The sequence below is a fragment of the Rhea americana genome, unplaced genomic scaffold (genome assembly GCF_003343005.1).
Source record: "Rhea americana isolate MKP2758 unplaced genomic scaffold, rheAme1 scaffold_117, whole genome shotgun sequence".
Taxonomy (NCBI): Eukaryota; Metazoa; Chordata; class Aves; order Rheiformes; family Rheidae; genus Rhea; species Rhea americana.
In genome coordinates, this window is record NW_028185228.1 from 2,025,845 (window position 1) to 2,040,763 (window position 14,919).

Below are 14,919 nucleotides of genomic sequence, written 5' to 3' on the forward strand. Positions count from 1 at the left end.
TTGCATRATTTTTTCTGATCACAACTATAAATAATGTCGTCACAGCTGTTAAAAGCTAATCYGAGTGAAAAGTTAAAGGCTGTATCCAGTAATAAGATAAGTGCACATGCATGCACCCCAACAGCTATGCGCACTCCGTATTTGCTCTGGGATGATCCAGTTCYTATCATTATTAAAGGATCACAGACTGAACTGCTACTAACCATTCAGTAAAATAATGAAGAATTCTTCATACTTTGCAAACTTACCTTTGTTCCATTTCTATGCTTTGAAATAAACCATTATAGAAATTCATATCTTGTTCATGAAGATGACTTCTAATGTAAGATTTAACAAGGATTTTAGCTAATCTATAGTTATTTGCTGTATTTGCTGTCATTTTTACTTCTTCATAGTCTTTTAATTCATTTTTCTAGTAAATAACACAATCAAAATGACATTTKCAAATGCTCTTAAGACGATTAAAATATTCTAACAGAATTACTATATTGAATATAATTTATCTTAAACTAGTCCACAGATTTTAACACTTCATATCAGTAGWCTGTCTCCCTGTCATTAGAATTTATTGAAACAATAAACAGTATTTCAGAAAAGCTCATTAGAGTGACTTAACTATTAACATTCATTAGAGTGACTTAATGATTAACATTAGCAACTCTTCCAAATTAATTAACACAAAATTCCTTTATCATCAAGTAACTAAGTCTTCAGCCAGTACCACTCCAAATGACATGCGCTGACACTAAGAATGGCTTCCGTGAATAAGAAAATTTGATGTGAAGAAGGATTTATGCTTGTAATAGCAACAGGATTTCTAGTTCTCTCTCTTTCYTTCACTGCTATTTTTATAAAATGTGATAGTTGAAGATGGTAGCAGGTGGTTGGAAGAAAAACGTAGAACTGTAAAATCTTAAAACTGTAAAACCCTTCTGCAAGTTAAACAGTTATTTTACTTCCCAGAGGATTTAGTAATTCAGCTTGGCCACTGAGGACAAGAAACTAGCAGCTAGGATTGGGCAGTCACCTCATCAAATGAAGAGATCACAGTTAAAATTTGACTCCACTGAACAAAATACTACTACTACAAAAATTCCCCAATAATTTCAACAGCAGCAGGATTTTAAGACTATCACCTTTCCATCTCTGCTGGTTCCTCCTGCTTTCTTCATTTGACCACTGTTTTACCTTGCACCATTAACCTCAATAGCCTTTTCAACATTTGTTTTTCCAATACTTTTCCTCTACTGCAGCTTTTAGCAAAAAAAAAAAAAAATAATAATTAAAAAAAATCTTTATTTTGCCTGTAGTAAAACTTGTAGGGCTTTAGCTACATATATAATTACTTGGTCCCTTCATTCGACACGTTCTGAGGTCAGTCTTCCCCAAACKTCTTTCTATGAAACTCCATGTTTGTCCAAAGACTAGTTATCCTTGCTTGCTGAAAAGCRTACATGCTAGTAGCTAGCAGAGTCAATGGATCCAAAACTTCCTTAAAGCTGTAGCCTTTTGCAGGGCTAATATTTGTTCCACTGCTAGGATGGATTCTGATATTTTGYTGAAGACTAGAGACCACTGCATTTGTCTCAAGGCTCTTCTGGGAAGGTAATATTTAGCAAAGAAAATGAAGCTTAAAAGACTTGAAATGTGTACCACATGTAACTGATGTAGTTATGTACACGTGAGCTTGAAAAACATTTGGAGAAATGAAAAATCCAAGAGTAAATACTCTCAGTAAAATACGAACTACTTACTCATTACAACTGCCAATTAACACTTTATTTTCGTTTCTGTTATCAAAATAGTGACAGGCAAGCAATCAACTGAAAATAAGACTTCATTTTTCCTGAGGGATGGCACTTATATTACTAATGGATTTTTCTCCCCAGTCAAGGAGGATTCCAGATTTAGGATCCTCACAGAGCTGAAAAACATTCAAACTCAGATGAAAGCGAGACAAACTTTAGACCCAGGCAATCAAGTTCCTGTAATAACCATGTATTTAACATATCCATTACCTACCGTAACTGGTATCATATTGTGGCAACTCATGGCATATTATTTTATTCCAGTAAGACCATTACTTCTCAGTTTGTCATTAAACACATACTATCACTTCCTCCAGTAGGTCACACACAAACATACATCTAAGAGCATGTTGATTTTATTTCTGAGTGAAAAGACAAGCTTATGTCAGTTTAATTCATTGGCTGCAGTCTAGACTTTGTCCCTGTATGGGGCTGTATTTTCCCATCCCCTTCCTCTGTGCTAGCAGTGGTTACTTTGTGCAGCCTTGTTAACCACTTCTATCAGGTTAGTAAGCCATGAAATTGCCCTATAACCATCTTAAAGTGCACCTGTGCGTAAAAAAAATCTTAACCACTACACCAAAAGCTTCTGCAAATTCAAACTGATCTCATCCCATAAAAGAAACTGCTTCAAATTATTCTTCAGTTAGCCTTTGTGTCTAAAGTGGGCAAGACCTAGGAAAATTCATAAATGTTATAGCATGTATCAGAAGTGTCACATGTCCTTTCTCATTTGATTGTGTTTTGTGAGAACAAGAGTGTTTTTCTATGACTAACAGGCTAAGATCTGAAGATCCTGAATAAGATACATGTAGATTTAAAGTAATRGATAACGATAATCTGACAAAGTTGTATCTGAATATTATTGAAAAATTMATATAAGGATATATATTGTATCAAAGCAGACACACAGTTCAAATAGATTTGTTCACTTATTTATCTTTTATCTTTCATTAACTGAGTGGGATTTCTTAAAAGAGTAGAAGACAATAAGCCCATACATGAAGGTTAAGCCAAAAACAGAAAGGAGGATAAGTCACAGAGGTGAAGGTGATGGAGATATTTGTGTTAAATTAAAAGAGATCACAGGAAAGCAGGAAAGCTGACATAGCCTGTTCTTCGACAGATGAGTCTAACAGTAAAGACTGCTCATTTCAAATAGATATCTAAAAATCATGCTTGAAAAGAAATCCGAAAAAAAAMMCAAAACTCAAAACATAGCAGCATGTTCTCATTCAAGTCAGAGTGTAAAACACAGGCAGAACTCAGAGAACAATGGCTAAGATAAAATATCAAAAGATTTTGAGAGTATTATCATGAAAGATTTTTGGTAGCAATTCTGGACTGTATAAGTCAGAAAAAGTGTAAGCTTAAGGAAYGGGACATGTATATAAAAGGAAAATGCTAAGCGTCATTGTAGGAAATTTACAGACTTTAGTGTTCAGGCATGCTGAACAACAACTATCACAACTGCAGAGCTGGGAGAAGCAAAGCAAAGATCTTTGAGCAAACAGAAGAGTGAATACTACAGTTATTTAACTTTAAATAACCTACAGTAAATATTACAAGTAAAAAAAAAATCCACTATTTTTAATAGCTGTACTCTGAATAAAAGGGCTATATCACTCTTCGAAAAGCACTTGACAGCTCCTTCTCAAATTATGTTACTGAAATAACTCAACAGTTAAGACAAACGAAAAAGCAAGAGTATCTTGCTGCAGTGTAAACAGGTGGAAATAGCATAATCAATTTCCACATGTAAATAATGATCTCCATAAATCATCTGAAGCTTCACTATGAATTATATTTGACAAAAAATGAAGCTTTAATATACTGCTATCCAATAGTTTTCCAACTCTAAATACTGGTTGAAATAATTAATGCAAATTAAATTGTTAACTCAGCAAATTTATTTTTCCATATACGCTTTCCTAAGGCAGTATATATYATACAGACAAATGCCTAACACCTGCAAAAACCGGGCAGATTTTCGTTAAGAGTGAATCCCTACAGACTTTTCTTAAATACAAATATACTCTTTGGGTGACTCTACCCATCCAAAGTACCATCATAAAATGGAGGAATGTAGGTACTAATTTTGCCTGCAAAATTCTAACTTCATTTTCAATCTAACAAGGCAAAACATCCAGTTGCCAGTGTGTTTGAGAGTAGTACATCACGACATAGTACATAATCATAAGAGTGATCTCTAAGATGCAGGCTTCAGGCTTTGCAGCCGGGAACCAGATGTTCCAGTCACTCTGCAGAGTTTACATTGCTCTGCTTCTTCTTACTGCTAATTAATCCTCTCTCCTACCCAAACTGTTCAAACCAGAAAGGTGCCACTACTGCATTTTCACTAGTGTCCTTCAAAAAAAAAAATAAGGGATAGGAGGAAGAAGAAAAACAAAACAAAACAAAACAAAACAAAAAACTATTTMTTGGGTTTTCTTGGCAGAAAACTCAATGAAAATGGTTTATTCGCAATGACCACCCAGCACATGTTACTTTATCTATGGCTCAGGTTATTCTAGCTACTTCTTTGAGCTACATGAAGACCGGTTCCGTGGAAAGGAAGCTCACTGTGCCCCTGACCTCAGCAGTCCATAACTTCTTTAGAGAGCAAGAACCAGTCTAGACCGAAAATATTTACTGAGAAATTTTGGCTTGCACTGAAAAAGACAACTTGCATTTGCCCTAAGAGAGACACCTAGGAAATAAAGGTTCTGTTATTGCATCCGTCCTTCAATACCATCTGAAGGAAGGGTCAGAACAAAGTATGTTCAGAGATAATTATATCATTTCTCGGTGCACCTTTGTAAACTCTTTTCTTCCTTCCCTAACAATCTCCAATATCCATTCCAYAGATACCACTTACCAAAGTGATATCTCACTGATAGCTCAGGTATTGTTTTCACAGCTAATAGCACAATAATAGGACAAGGAACCAATTTTAAAAGGAAAAAGAAAAGGTGAGCTTCTTTTCAGGTGTCTTGYCTCCTGGGTAAGAAGAGAGGAGGTAAATAAGAGGTCAGGATAGAGAGAATAAAACTTACAGTTATAACCTTTTCTGTTTCAGCCAAAGTAGTGCTACATTCTTACATAGCACTAAGAATACAACAGGTTTAATTATTCATGTAATATAAACTACCCAAATAGAGGACAGAAATGCTACCACACAGGCTACATTAAAAAAAAAAAAAAAAAAAAAAAAAAAAAAAANCACTCCACAGCATGAAATCTGCACAACTCTTTGCCATTCAGATGAGGTCTGTGTGAGCCCTGTCCATCTTGCACTGAAGCAGAATTAAACCAAAGAACTACTCGTCTAGGCTGTTCTTAAAACCTTAGGCAAGTTGCCTAAGTAAGACGACAACATAAATTTGGAATATTTACAACATCAGAAAAATTGGTCTTAAAACCTCTAACAAGCATTTCATGATTTCCAGATGCATCTTGTTAGAATTTTTGTTAACTTGTGACAAATCTTTATTGCCAATTCAACTAACTATTCCTTTTTCTGCAAAGGGACATGGAAACTAAATCAATCTGCCCTCTACAATCCTCTGTAATATAGTCAGGCACTAGCATCACCTCTGTTTTTTCAGCCAATTCCAATTATTCCAATCTGTACTCACATATCATGCTTCAAAGTCACTTATGATTCTTGTTGCTGTGCTCTAGAATCTATCAAATGTTTGTTTTCCTCAGACTGTGGGGCCCAGGGTAGGCTACAGGTACTCTACCCAAGGACTCACCAGCTTCAACTGACCGGAAGAATTATCTCCTGTCTTTTTTAGATGTAATAAAAAAGAAACTTTTTAAAAAATCAGATTTTTTAAAGTTCTATTTGACTCTGAAACTAAATGCTTTATTCAATTGTTCATTTTCAAGTTACACAATCTTTTACTTCAGTTACCTTTAATACTAAAAAAAAGCCTTTTCAAATAAAAACATTTCAATATTTCATCAAATTTATTTGCAAATCCTTGAAGATTCTCTTTAGCAAGTTTAATGTTACCTGACAAGATTTCACCAGGCTCTACTCCCAGCTTGTTGTCATTCCCCCAAATGATAAACATAATCTCTATTCCATTATCCAATTTGCTACTGATGAGTGACAGCATTGCTCCAAACAAGAGAACTGAGAGAGATTTTATGGGATTCATCAGAATATGTTTTTTTCCAATCGATAGCAGCAGTAACTGCTACTTGACATTTTTTAAAAACAAATGGGCATCCATTTTATGGTGATTCAATCTAGAACTTTTTTTTTTAAAAAAAAATTCTTGGCTCATGAATATTTCATTGAGAACCGTGTAACATTATTAGTAAGGTAAAGATACAGAAAATTTCATCTTTTTGTATAATTACATGGCCTTGTCTTGTCAGATAAGGAAACTGCTGATTTATTCTTGAAAAATTTGCCAACTCTTTTCATATTATTTTTCTAAATACCTATAAACAGAGTATTTTACATTTGTTCTACTCATAATGCATACTCTTAATTCCTATTACTTTCGAAAAACTTGTCTGCTGAAGAAATTCACAAGTAATTTCTAATAAATACATCTCAAGGACATAGCGAGCAAGAACAAACACAAAGAATGAGTTATTTATTACGAACAATTTACCAGATTCTTCTGTATCATTTATACAAATTAAAACCTGAAAACAGATTCTTTTATATGAATTAAACTACTTTGCCTAGATAGTTTTTCAAAGGATTTTTCAGTATGCCCACATTCYAAACTGATGTTCAATGTGGAAAGCAACTGTCCTAAATACTGTCTATTTCACACACCATCAAGTTTTGTAAACATAGGAATCTGAATCAAGAAAATAGTGCACAAAAAAAATTTGCAGCTTAAACATACTGTTTTGCTTCAGTTACTAGAGAGATGATATAAATATATCTCATGAGTCACCCACCTGAGACTAGCCAAAAGGTTAATGTTGAAGTTTGCATAAGAATTAGATTACTAAACAGAGCTTTGCAGATTGACAGCTACACAAGGCAAGACAAGCAAAAACCAATCAACTTATTTAGCTACAAATGCAGCCAACAATATGCAGCCAAAAATGATCTTGAAGTATTTATGAGATTAGAATCTGAGAAAAGAACAAAAATAAATCAGAGATGCTTGTCTGACATCTGCGTTATTTGCATGTTCTATACCTTGTCTGAAATCAGCTTTCCTAGGAATTTTCGAAAGATAACACTTTGGCAAAGGGAACGATGAAAACATTGGCCAAGGATATGGATYACTGCCCTAGAAACATGACCAGAAAGAAATTGAGTTAGGAGATGAATTAACAACATTTACTTGATTAATACTGAGGCAAAATTCACTGAATTATTGCTTATGCATCAAAACTGTACTTGATACTAGTATTAAAGATGAGATATTCCACAATTAAAACAAAAGTTATATATCCAAAAAGCACTTCAATTAGAACCTGTGCTGGTAAATACCATTCACAGTTTTGATTTTAGTAYTTTTTCCCAACCAAGGGGAAACTGCAGTTCACACCCCTCTCCCCCCTCAAAAAAAAAAAAAAAATGTATTTCCATTTGTATACATTGATCTAGCTGTCTTTACCATGCTGACAGTGATTTGCACCTTATCTTCGTAACAGTGACAGTCACTGAGAAGCAAACACTTAAAAGAACTGCTTGACAAACACTACATTATTAGAACATCAATGAAAGCTACAGGTATTAGATACTGCAGATGAAAATGCAGGTAGCAAAAGGAAGAATTAACAGATGAAAAGCTAATAAAGAAAACACAAGAATATAGAAAAAACTATATGAACTGCATTCATAATGATAGTGGGAGAAGCAGCATTTAAATACACCAGTACGAAAATCCCTTTTGAACACGGCATGTTCTAGGCACATGCCAAACCCCAGATACCAGGAATGATACATTTTTTCAGTACATCTCATTTTAAAAATGTTAGCCCTTTATAAAACTGAGTTGTATTTCATAATGTTAAATAACATTCACATGCCGAATTATCAACAAAAATGTTCAATTAATAAAGTCAAGAGTTATGGAAAGAGGAACTGTTAAACTTTACACTCAAACCTTATCTAGCACTCTTAAAGGCAAAATTCTCTCCTGTGGTCCTCCAATAAGATTTATCCTAACAAGAATATGGTTTCTCTCGATTGACAGACCATCAATTATAAAATCTCTGGTGGAGGAAAAGAAAAATAAAATCAAAATCAGAACCTTTTTATTTACTATCATTTAATTCAAAAAATATTAAAGAACAAATATAACTTTAGAGACAAAGAGTTAACTTTAGAGAGAAAGAGTTAAATCAAGACTTGGACAACATGTAAGCATGAAGAAATAAACATGAACAATCCTGAGATGTCTGAAAGTACTGTCCTAGCGTTTTACTCCCCCTACCTACTTCTGATTGGCAACATCTAGGCAAGCAGTGGTCACGAGTGAAAAACTTCAGAACTGTTATGTCATCCTCAACGGCACATAACAATGATCTACACCTGCTGATATGTAGCCCATGTTGTTTGATTTAAGCTCTCTACCTGTCCCATATAGAAAACACAGGAAGTGGAAAGTTCTGAACATTCAACATGCTGAAAAATAGTTGAAATAACATTTATATAGGCCACTCTTACCCTGGTCCTTCAGACGTTTCTATGATATTTTCCTCCTGAGCAGTTAGTAAAACTTGTGACACTTTATACTGAGTCTCTAAAAGTAACAGGATATTAAGCTCACAGCATAGCACATTTAATAACCTGCAGAAGGACACATTAAAATGATAGCACATCAGTCAGGAATCCAGTAATGCAGAGTAAGACAATGGTGAACATGTTTTTGAGATCTCAAAATGGAAAATAAATAAATAAATGCCTGAAAACATCTGGACAGAACCAGATCAGATGCACTCTATATCCTTTTTAGCTATTCAAGCGGCACAGCTGTAAGTAAACAGAGAGTAGTTCCCAAAAGGTTTTCACTGTGCCTTGAACAACAGAGGATGTGACACTCACTGGTCAGCTCTGTCTGCTTCGTGTTTATATTTCGAAAAACAAGCATGACGCAAACTTAGTACGAGACTCTATGTGAAACTTGAAAAAAATATACAGTAATAGGCTGGTAAAACATCTTAGAATCAAATTATCCTTGGGGAAAATAAAATTAAGATAAAAATACATATTTCCATTAGAAAACAGTCTTTAAAGCACTTCTATATAATCAAATTTAACACAGATCAAAAACAACAAAAAATTTAACATGTTACAAAATCATGCATGTGTTTGGAGGATGTTTTTACTTTTAATGTCAGATGTTAGAGAAACGAACAACTGTGGTAAACGAAGTTAGTAATCACAAGAACAAATGACAGCACATTAAATACAATTTTCTTTTATAACTTCAGGCCAAATTAATAGTGACAGTGCTCTACGTCAATATATTTCATGAAAATGTAAGTGAGGGCAATCCAAAATATGTTACATTTTTTTTTTTGATACTAATCTATTCTCTGTAATACAGCAACAGAATAATTTCATTAGAGGCTTCCTATTTATGGAAAATGGTATGACTAAATACTCTTGCTGCTATTCTTATTTTCTGTTTATCATAGCCATAAAACACATCATAAATTAAATCTTAGGATATTTTGCATTCACCTAAGACTTTATGGGAAACTAGAGAATGCACGTTGTGTGAAATTTCTAGACTGTTAGTCAATGCTAATTATCTTCCACATAACTTTCAATATGCTTCTACCGACAACAGCAAAAATTTGCAAGCCATTCTATGGATAATTTAATACCTGCAAATTCACAAAACTGCAAGCAAGGAATAAATAGCCAGAATTATTATTTTTTTTATTTTTAAGTAACTTTGTTCTGTTTGGTTTCAATACTCTTCAAGATCTACTTATTTTCTATTTCCTGATACTGGATCTTTCTCAGTATTTCCCTACGGCACAAAAAAAGAAATGACAGTTCAACTACAATACTTATTACTGTATAGAAGCAAGAAAAATATACACAAAGAACACTGAAATTATTATAAAGATACACAACCGATTCTGTTAAGTATGATAATTTGACTGCAAATAACCTGACAGAGAGACGTCTAGTAGTGAAAAACCACTTATTTATAACATCTCCCCTGGTACAGAATACAGAACGAGAAAACCTCAAAACAAACCTTAAACAGAGTTAGGTATGAAGAAACAGTGGTAAGATAAATGATAAAATACAGTAGTTCCTAATGTAAGCAGTCTCTGCTGGAGAATTCTACTGAAATTTTCATCTACACAGAAAAATGCAATTAAAAATGCAGTCCTTGAAGTACAGGTATTTGATAAAAGATAATACTCCCTTCCTCTACCTCCCAAAGTCTGCATATTTCTGAGCACCCTCGAACGTGCCTGCTTGCTTTTTTTTCATTTTTGAGACATAAGAATTGGAACAGATCACTTGTCCAATATCCTACCTATAACGAGTGCACAATTATGAAAAAGCTATAAAAACTGGCCAAATATATATAATAGAACTAACACGTATCTTTCAAGTTTCAGCAATGTTTTGTTTGAGAAGCCTACTTCCTACTTTAAAAACAAACTCTGAAATATAGTAAAAATCTCCTTCCTTTCAGCAAATTTCAAAACTAAATTAACTGATTTTCTTCAAATGTTCAAATAATATTTGCACTGAACTCCGATCAGAAAAAAAAGCTCAAAAAAAGAGAGATTTCCTTCCGAAATACAAATGTATGGAGGGCATAAAAGTTTAGACCAAGGAAAGACTGTTGCAGCAGTACACTTCTGTATTTCATTGCTATTTCACTGGAAGAGTGCCCATAGAACAAATGCATACACAAATGCAGTAAGGGGAACAAACAGGAAGAATTAGAAACCTGTGTGCATCACAGTCTCATTAAAGAGACGTGGTGGGATAGTTCACACAACTGCAGTGCTGTCATGGATAGACACAGGCTCTTTAGGAAGGACAGGCTGGGATGGTGAGGAAGGGGAGTTGCCCTGTATGCGAGAGCAGGAGTGCCTGAAGTACTGCCTGGGGATAAGCGACAGGTCAGTGAGAGATTATGGGTCAGGACTAGACCAGTATGAGCAACACTGGTGTGGGCATCTGCTACAGACTGTCCAATCAAGAAAAAGTAGTAGATTAAACCTTCTTCAGATAAGTGGAAGAAACCTCACATTCACAGGAGACTTGAACAGCATCTGGTCTACACTGGTTTCTGCTCGAGGGACAACAGAGCAGGCCACAAGCAATCTAGGAGGTTTCTCCCATGCACTGATAACAATTTCCTGATATACATGATCAAGTTGCTGACAAAGGGGAGATACTCTGCAGTATCTCATACTTATAAACAAGCAACGACTGCTGAAAGATGTGAAGGTCAGAGGCAGCATCAGCTGATGTGATCACGAGACCATGGAGAGGTTGAGGATCCTGTGAGGAGAGAACAAGACAAAAAACAGGATCACAGTCCTGGACTTCAGAGGAGCAGACTCCGGCCTCTTCAGGGATCTGTTTGGAAGAATCCAACAGACTAGGCCTCTGGAGAGAGTAGGGATCCAAAACCAGTTGATTTTCAAGGATGATGTCCTTCAAACTCAACAACAGTCCATCTCAACAAGCAGGAAATCAAGCAAAGGTGGCAGGAGGCCTGCATGGATGAATGAGCTCCTGACTAAACTTAAACATAAAAAAAGCAAATGTACAAGAGGCAGAAAAAAGGGACAGGTGACTCTGGAAGAATGCAGAGACACTGTCCAAGCATGCAAGAATGCGGCTGGGAAAGCCAAAGGCCATCTGGAATGCACCTAGGCAGAGATATGAAGGGCTTCAGACACAGATACAGCATGGCTAAGGTTGGAAGGGACTTCTAGAGATGACCTAGTCCAACCTCCCTGCTGAAACAGGGTCACCTAGAGCACATTGCATAGGAATGTGTCCAGATGGCTCAGAGTATCTTCAAGGAAGAAGACTCTGCAACCTATCTGGTCAACCACTTCCAGTGCTCATAACGAAGATGTTTTTTCTCATGTTCACAACAAACTGCTTCTGTTTCAGTTCACACTTGTTGCCTCTCATCTCGTCACTGGGCATCACTGAAAAGAGCCCCGTCCCATCCTCTTGATACTTCAGATACCTGAAGGCACTGATAAGATCCACTCCCCCCCCTTCTCTTCTCCAGGTTAAAGAGGCCCAGCTCTTGCAGCCTTTCCCCATATGACAGATGCTCCAGTCCCTTCATCATCTTAGCAGCCCTTCACTCAATTCACTCCAGAAGTTCCATGTCTCTCGTATTGGGGAGTCCACAACTGGATATGGTACTCCAGATACAGCCTCACTGGGGCTGAGTTGAGGGGGAGGATCACCTCCCTCAACCTGCTCCTTCACCTGGTAACGCTCTTCTTAATGCAACCCAGGATGCCATTGGCTTTCTTGGCCACAAGGGTACATTGCTGGCTCATAGTCAAGTTGCTGTCCACCAGGACTCCCATGTCCTTCTCTAAAGAGCTGTATTCCAGTGGGTCAACTCCCTGCCTGTACTGGTGCAGGGGGTTATTCCTCTCACATAAAGGATCCTGCACTTCCCTTTAATAAACTTCATGAGGTTCCTCTCTGTCCATTTCTTCAGTCTGTTGAGGTCCCTCTGAATGGCAACACAGCCCTCTGGTGCATCAGCCACTCCTCCCAGCTTGGTATCATCAGCAAACTTGCTGAGGAGGCACTCCGTCCCCTCATCCAGGTCACTGATGAGTAAATTGAACAAGACTGGACCCAGTACTGACCCCTGGAGGACACTGCTAGGTAGACTTCCAAATAAACTGCCACTGATCACAACTTTCCGAGCTCTGCCATACAGCCAGCTCTCAATCGTCCACTCATCTAGCCCGCACTTCTTGAGCCTGCCTATGAACATGTTACAGGAGATAGTGTCAAAAGCCTTCCTGAAGTCAAGGGAAACAACATCCACTGCTCTCCTTTCATCCACTCAGTTAGTCGTCCCATCATAGAAAGCCATCAGATTAAGCATGATTTTCCCTTGGTGTATCCATGCTGACTACTCCTGATCACCTTCTTATCCTTCACAGACATGGAGACAGCATCCAGAATGAGCCATTCCATCACCTTTCCATGGATCAAGGAGAGGCACCAGCAGCCAAAGAAAACTAGCAAAAATACGGGCCCACAGCTGATTGGGGAAGGGATACTACTGACAAGGGACACAGAAAAGGCCAAAGTACTCAATGCCTTCTTCATCTTGGTCTTTACGGGTTAACACTAGCCTTCAGGAATCCCAAGTCCCAGAGACCAGTGGGAAAGTCTGCAGCAAGGAATGCTTACCCTTGGTGGAGAAGGATCAGGATAGGAAACATTTAAACAAATTGAACACACACAACCTTATCTGATGGGATAAGTCCATGGGATCTGATGGGACACAGCTAGGAGTGCTGGGCTGTTTCTGAATTTCACGTTTTCCTTTCCTATGTCACCTGTATTTTTCTTTGAGGGTGCTTCCTGGATTCTCCTCCACTAACCATCATTTCGAATGTACTACTTCACTGTAGAAATCTATAGTTTGAACAAAAGCATGCTAACTGGAACTTAGGCACCCATTTAAACTGACTACCTCTTGGTTTTGTAGGTGGAATCAAATGATATGTGGAACTATGGAAAAATGGAAGATCTCTCAAGAGAAATAAAACTTCTAGCAATAATTCCAGCTGCTAGAAAATATCTTGTCTATTTTTATTTTTCCTCTATTTAAATTTTGTTCATCTCGAAGTAGTATAAGGAAGCCACCTATGGATTTCTCTGATTTATTAAAAAGCACTCAAAGATGACTTATTTAAGTATTTCTCAAATTTCTCATTTAAACTCCTTTAATTAACACACAAAATCTAGTGTTCCTTCTACTCTCATTTCCTGTTACATGTTGTTCTTCTGAGGTTAAACCACATCTCTCTCTACCACTACCTTTTATTATGGTAATTCTAATTCTAGTTTTCCGCAGCTTCCATTATACACCATAATCCATTCTTCCTTACTTTCATATCTTATTTCCTTTCCAAACTTAATTTCATAGCCTGTCCTCACTTCAGGGATGCCTGTAAATGCTCTGCTGACTGTGAAAGTAGCAACATAGCTTCGTGGATACCCTAGTTGTAATTGTCTTAGCAAAATAAAATAAAATAAAATTTCTTAACTGAACAAGTCCATCCACCACAGGAAAAAAGAACCTGGTACCATTTATTTGCAGTAGCAGAAGATCTGCTTGCTAAATGAATAGGGATATCAATAGAAAATTCCAAAGCTTTCCTTAAATAATTTCAGTGTTGTCATCATGGGGGACAACCTTAACATGTCAGAATCTACATCATCAATTTGATTTACTCTCTATTATACTCTGAAAAATTGCCTGAGCTCCAACGAGAATGCAGATCCAAAGAGTCAGTTGCAATTAGAATCAAGTGTGCCAGACAGGTAGACAATGGCTATTATAAAAAATAAAATAAAAAAAAATAAAAGGCTAAAAGCTGCCCAGTCAGGTTTAGATCACAAGGTACACCTGGAAGCCTCACACAGTATCTCTGCTGATAAAGATTATTAATAATGAGCAGAGGGAACAGGCCTCCCAAGTGGTCTTCTCAAGCATCACGGCTTTTAACTGACCCAGAGAAGGAAAAGCTCATTCATACTGTTTTTGAAAAAAAAAAAAAGAATGAAATCTGAATACAGAGTATTTATTTATACCTTGAGTTATACCTCTGACACTGGAAGATACTACCTCAGGGCAACCACACTTCTAGCAAAAAAAACTGAGGGATTGATATATTCCTTATGATGTTTTCTACATGAAAAGATTTTCAAAAGAGTATCTACAGCACTTTACCTACTGGATGCATTTACAAATCACACGTAATGTGATTGTTAATGGTAAGAGATTCTCCCTAGCTAAACACAAATGCTATTCATGAGCATCACTTGCCAGCACAGGAGACTCAGAAGTGAACTAGATTTTAAACTGTAGGAAGTGAAGCATTTTAATTTCCCTCAGTATGAAGTAATTAA

At 36.5% G+C, this 14,919-nt stretch overlaps 1 protein-coding gene across 1 annotated transcript in view; it reads right to left on the reverse strand.

Moving 5' to 3' along the window:
• Positions 1-14,919, reverse strand: part of TBC1D32 (TBC1 domain family member 32) — an 82,608-nt gene that overhangs the window by 27,015 nt on the left and 40,674 nt on the right. Inside the window, exons 24-26 of the mRNA XM_085318612.1 lie at positions 8,467-8,589; positions 7,904-8,012; positions 6,988-7,081 (exon numbers count right to left, since the gene is read on the reverse strand). Coding sequence (XP_085174738.1) covers positions 6,988-7,081; positions 7,904-8,012; positions 8,467-8,589 — 326 coding nt within the window. The remainder of the gene's footprint in view (positions 1-6,987; positions 7,082-7,903; positions 8,013-8,466; positions 8,590-14,919) is intronic.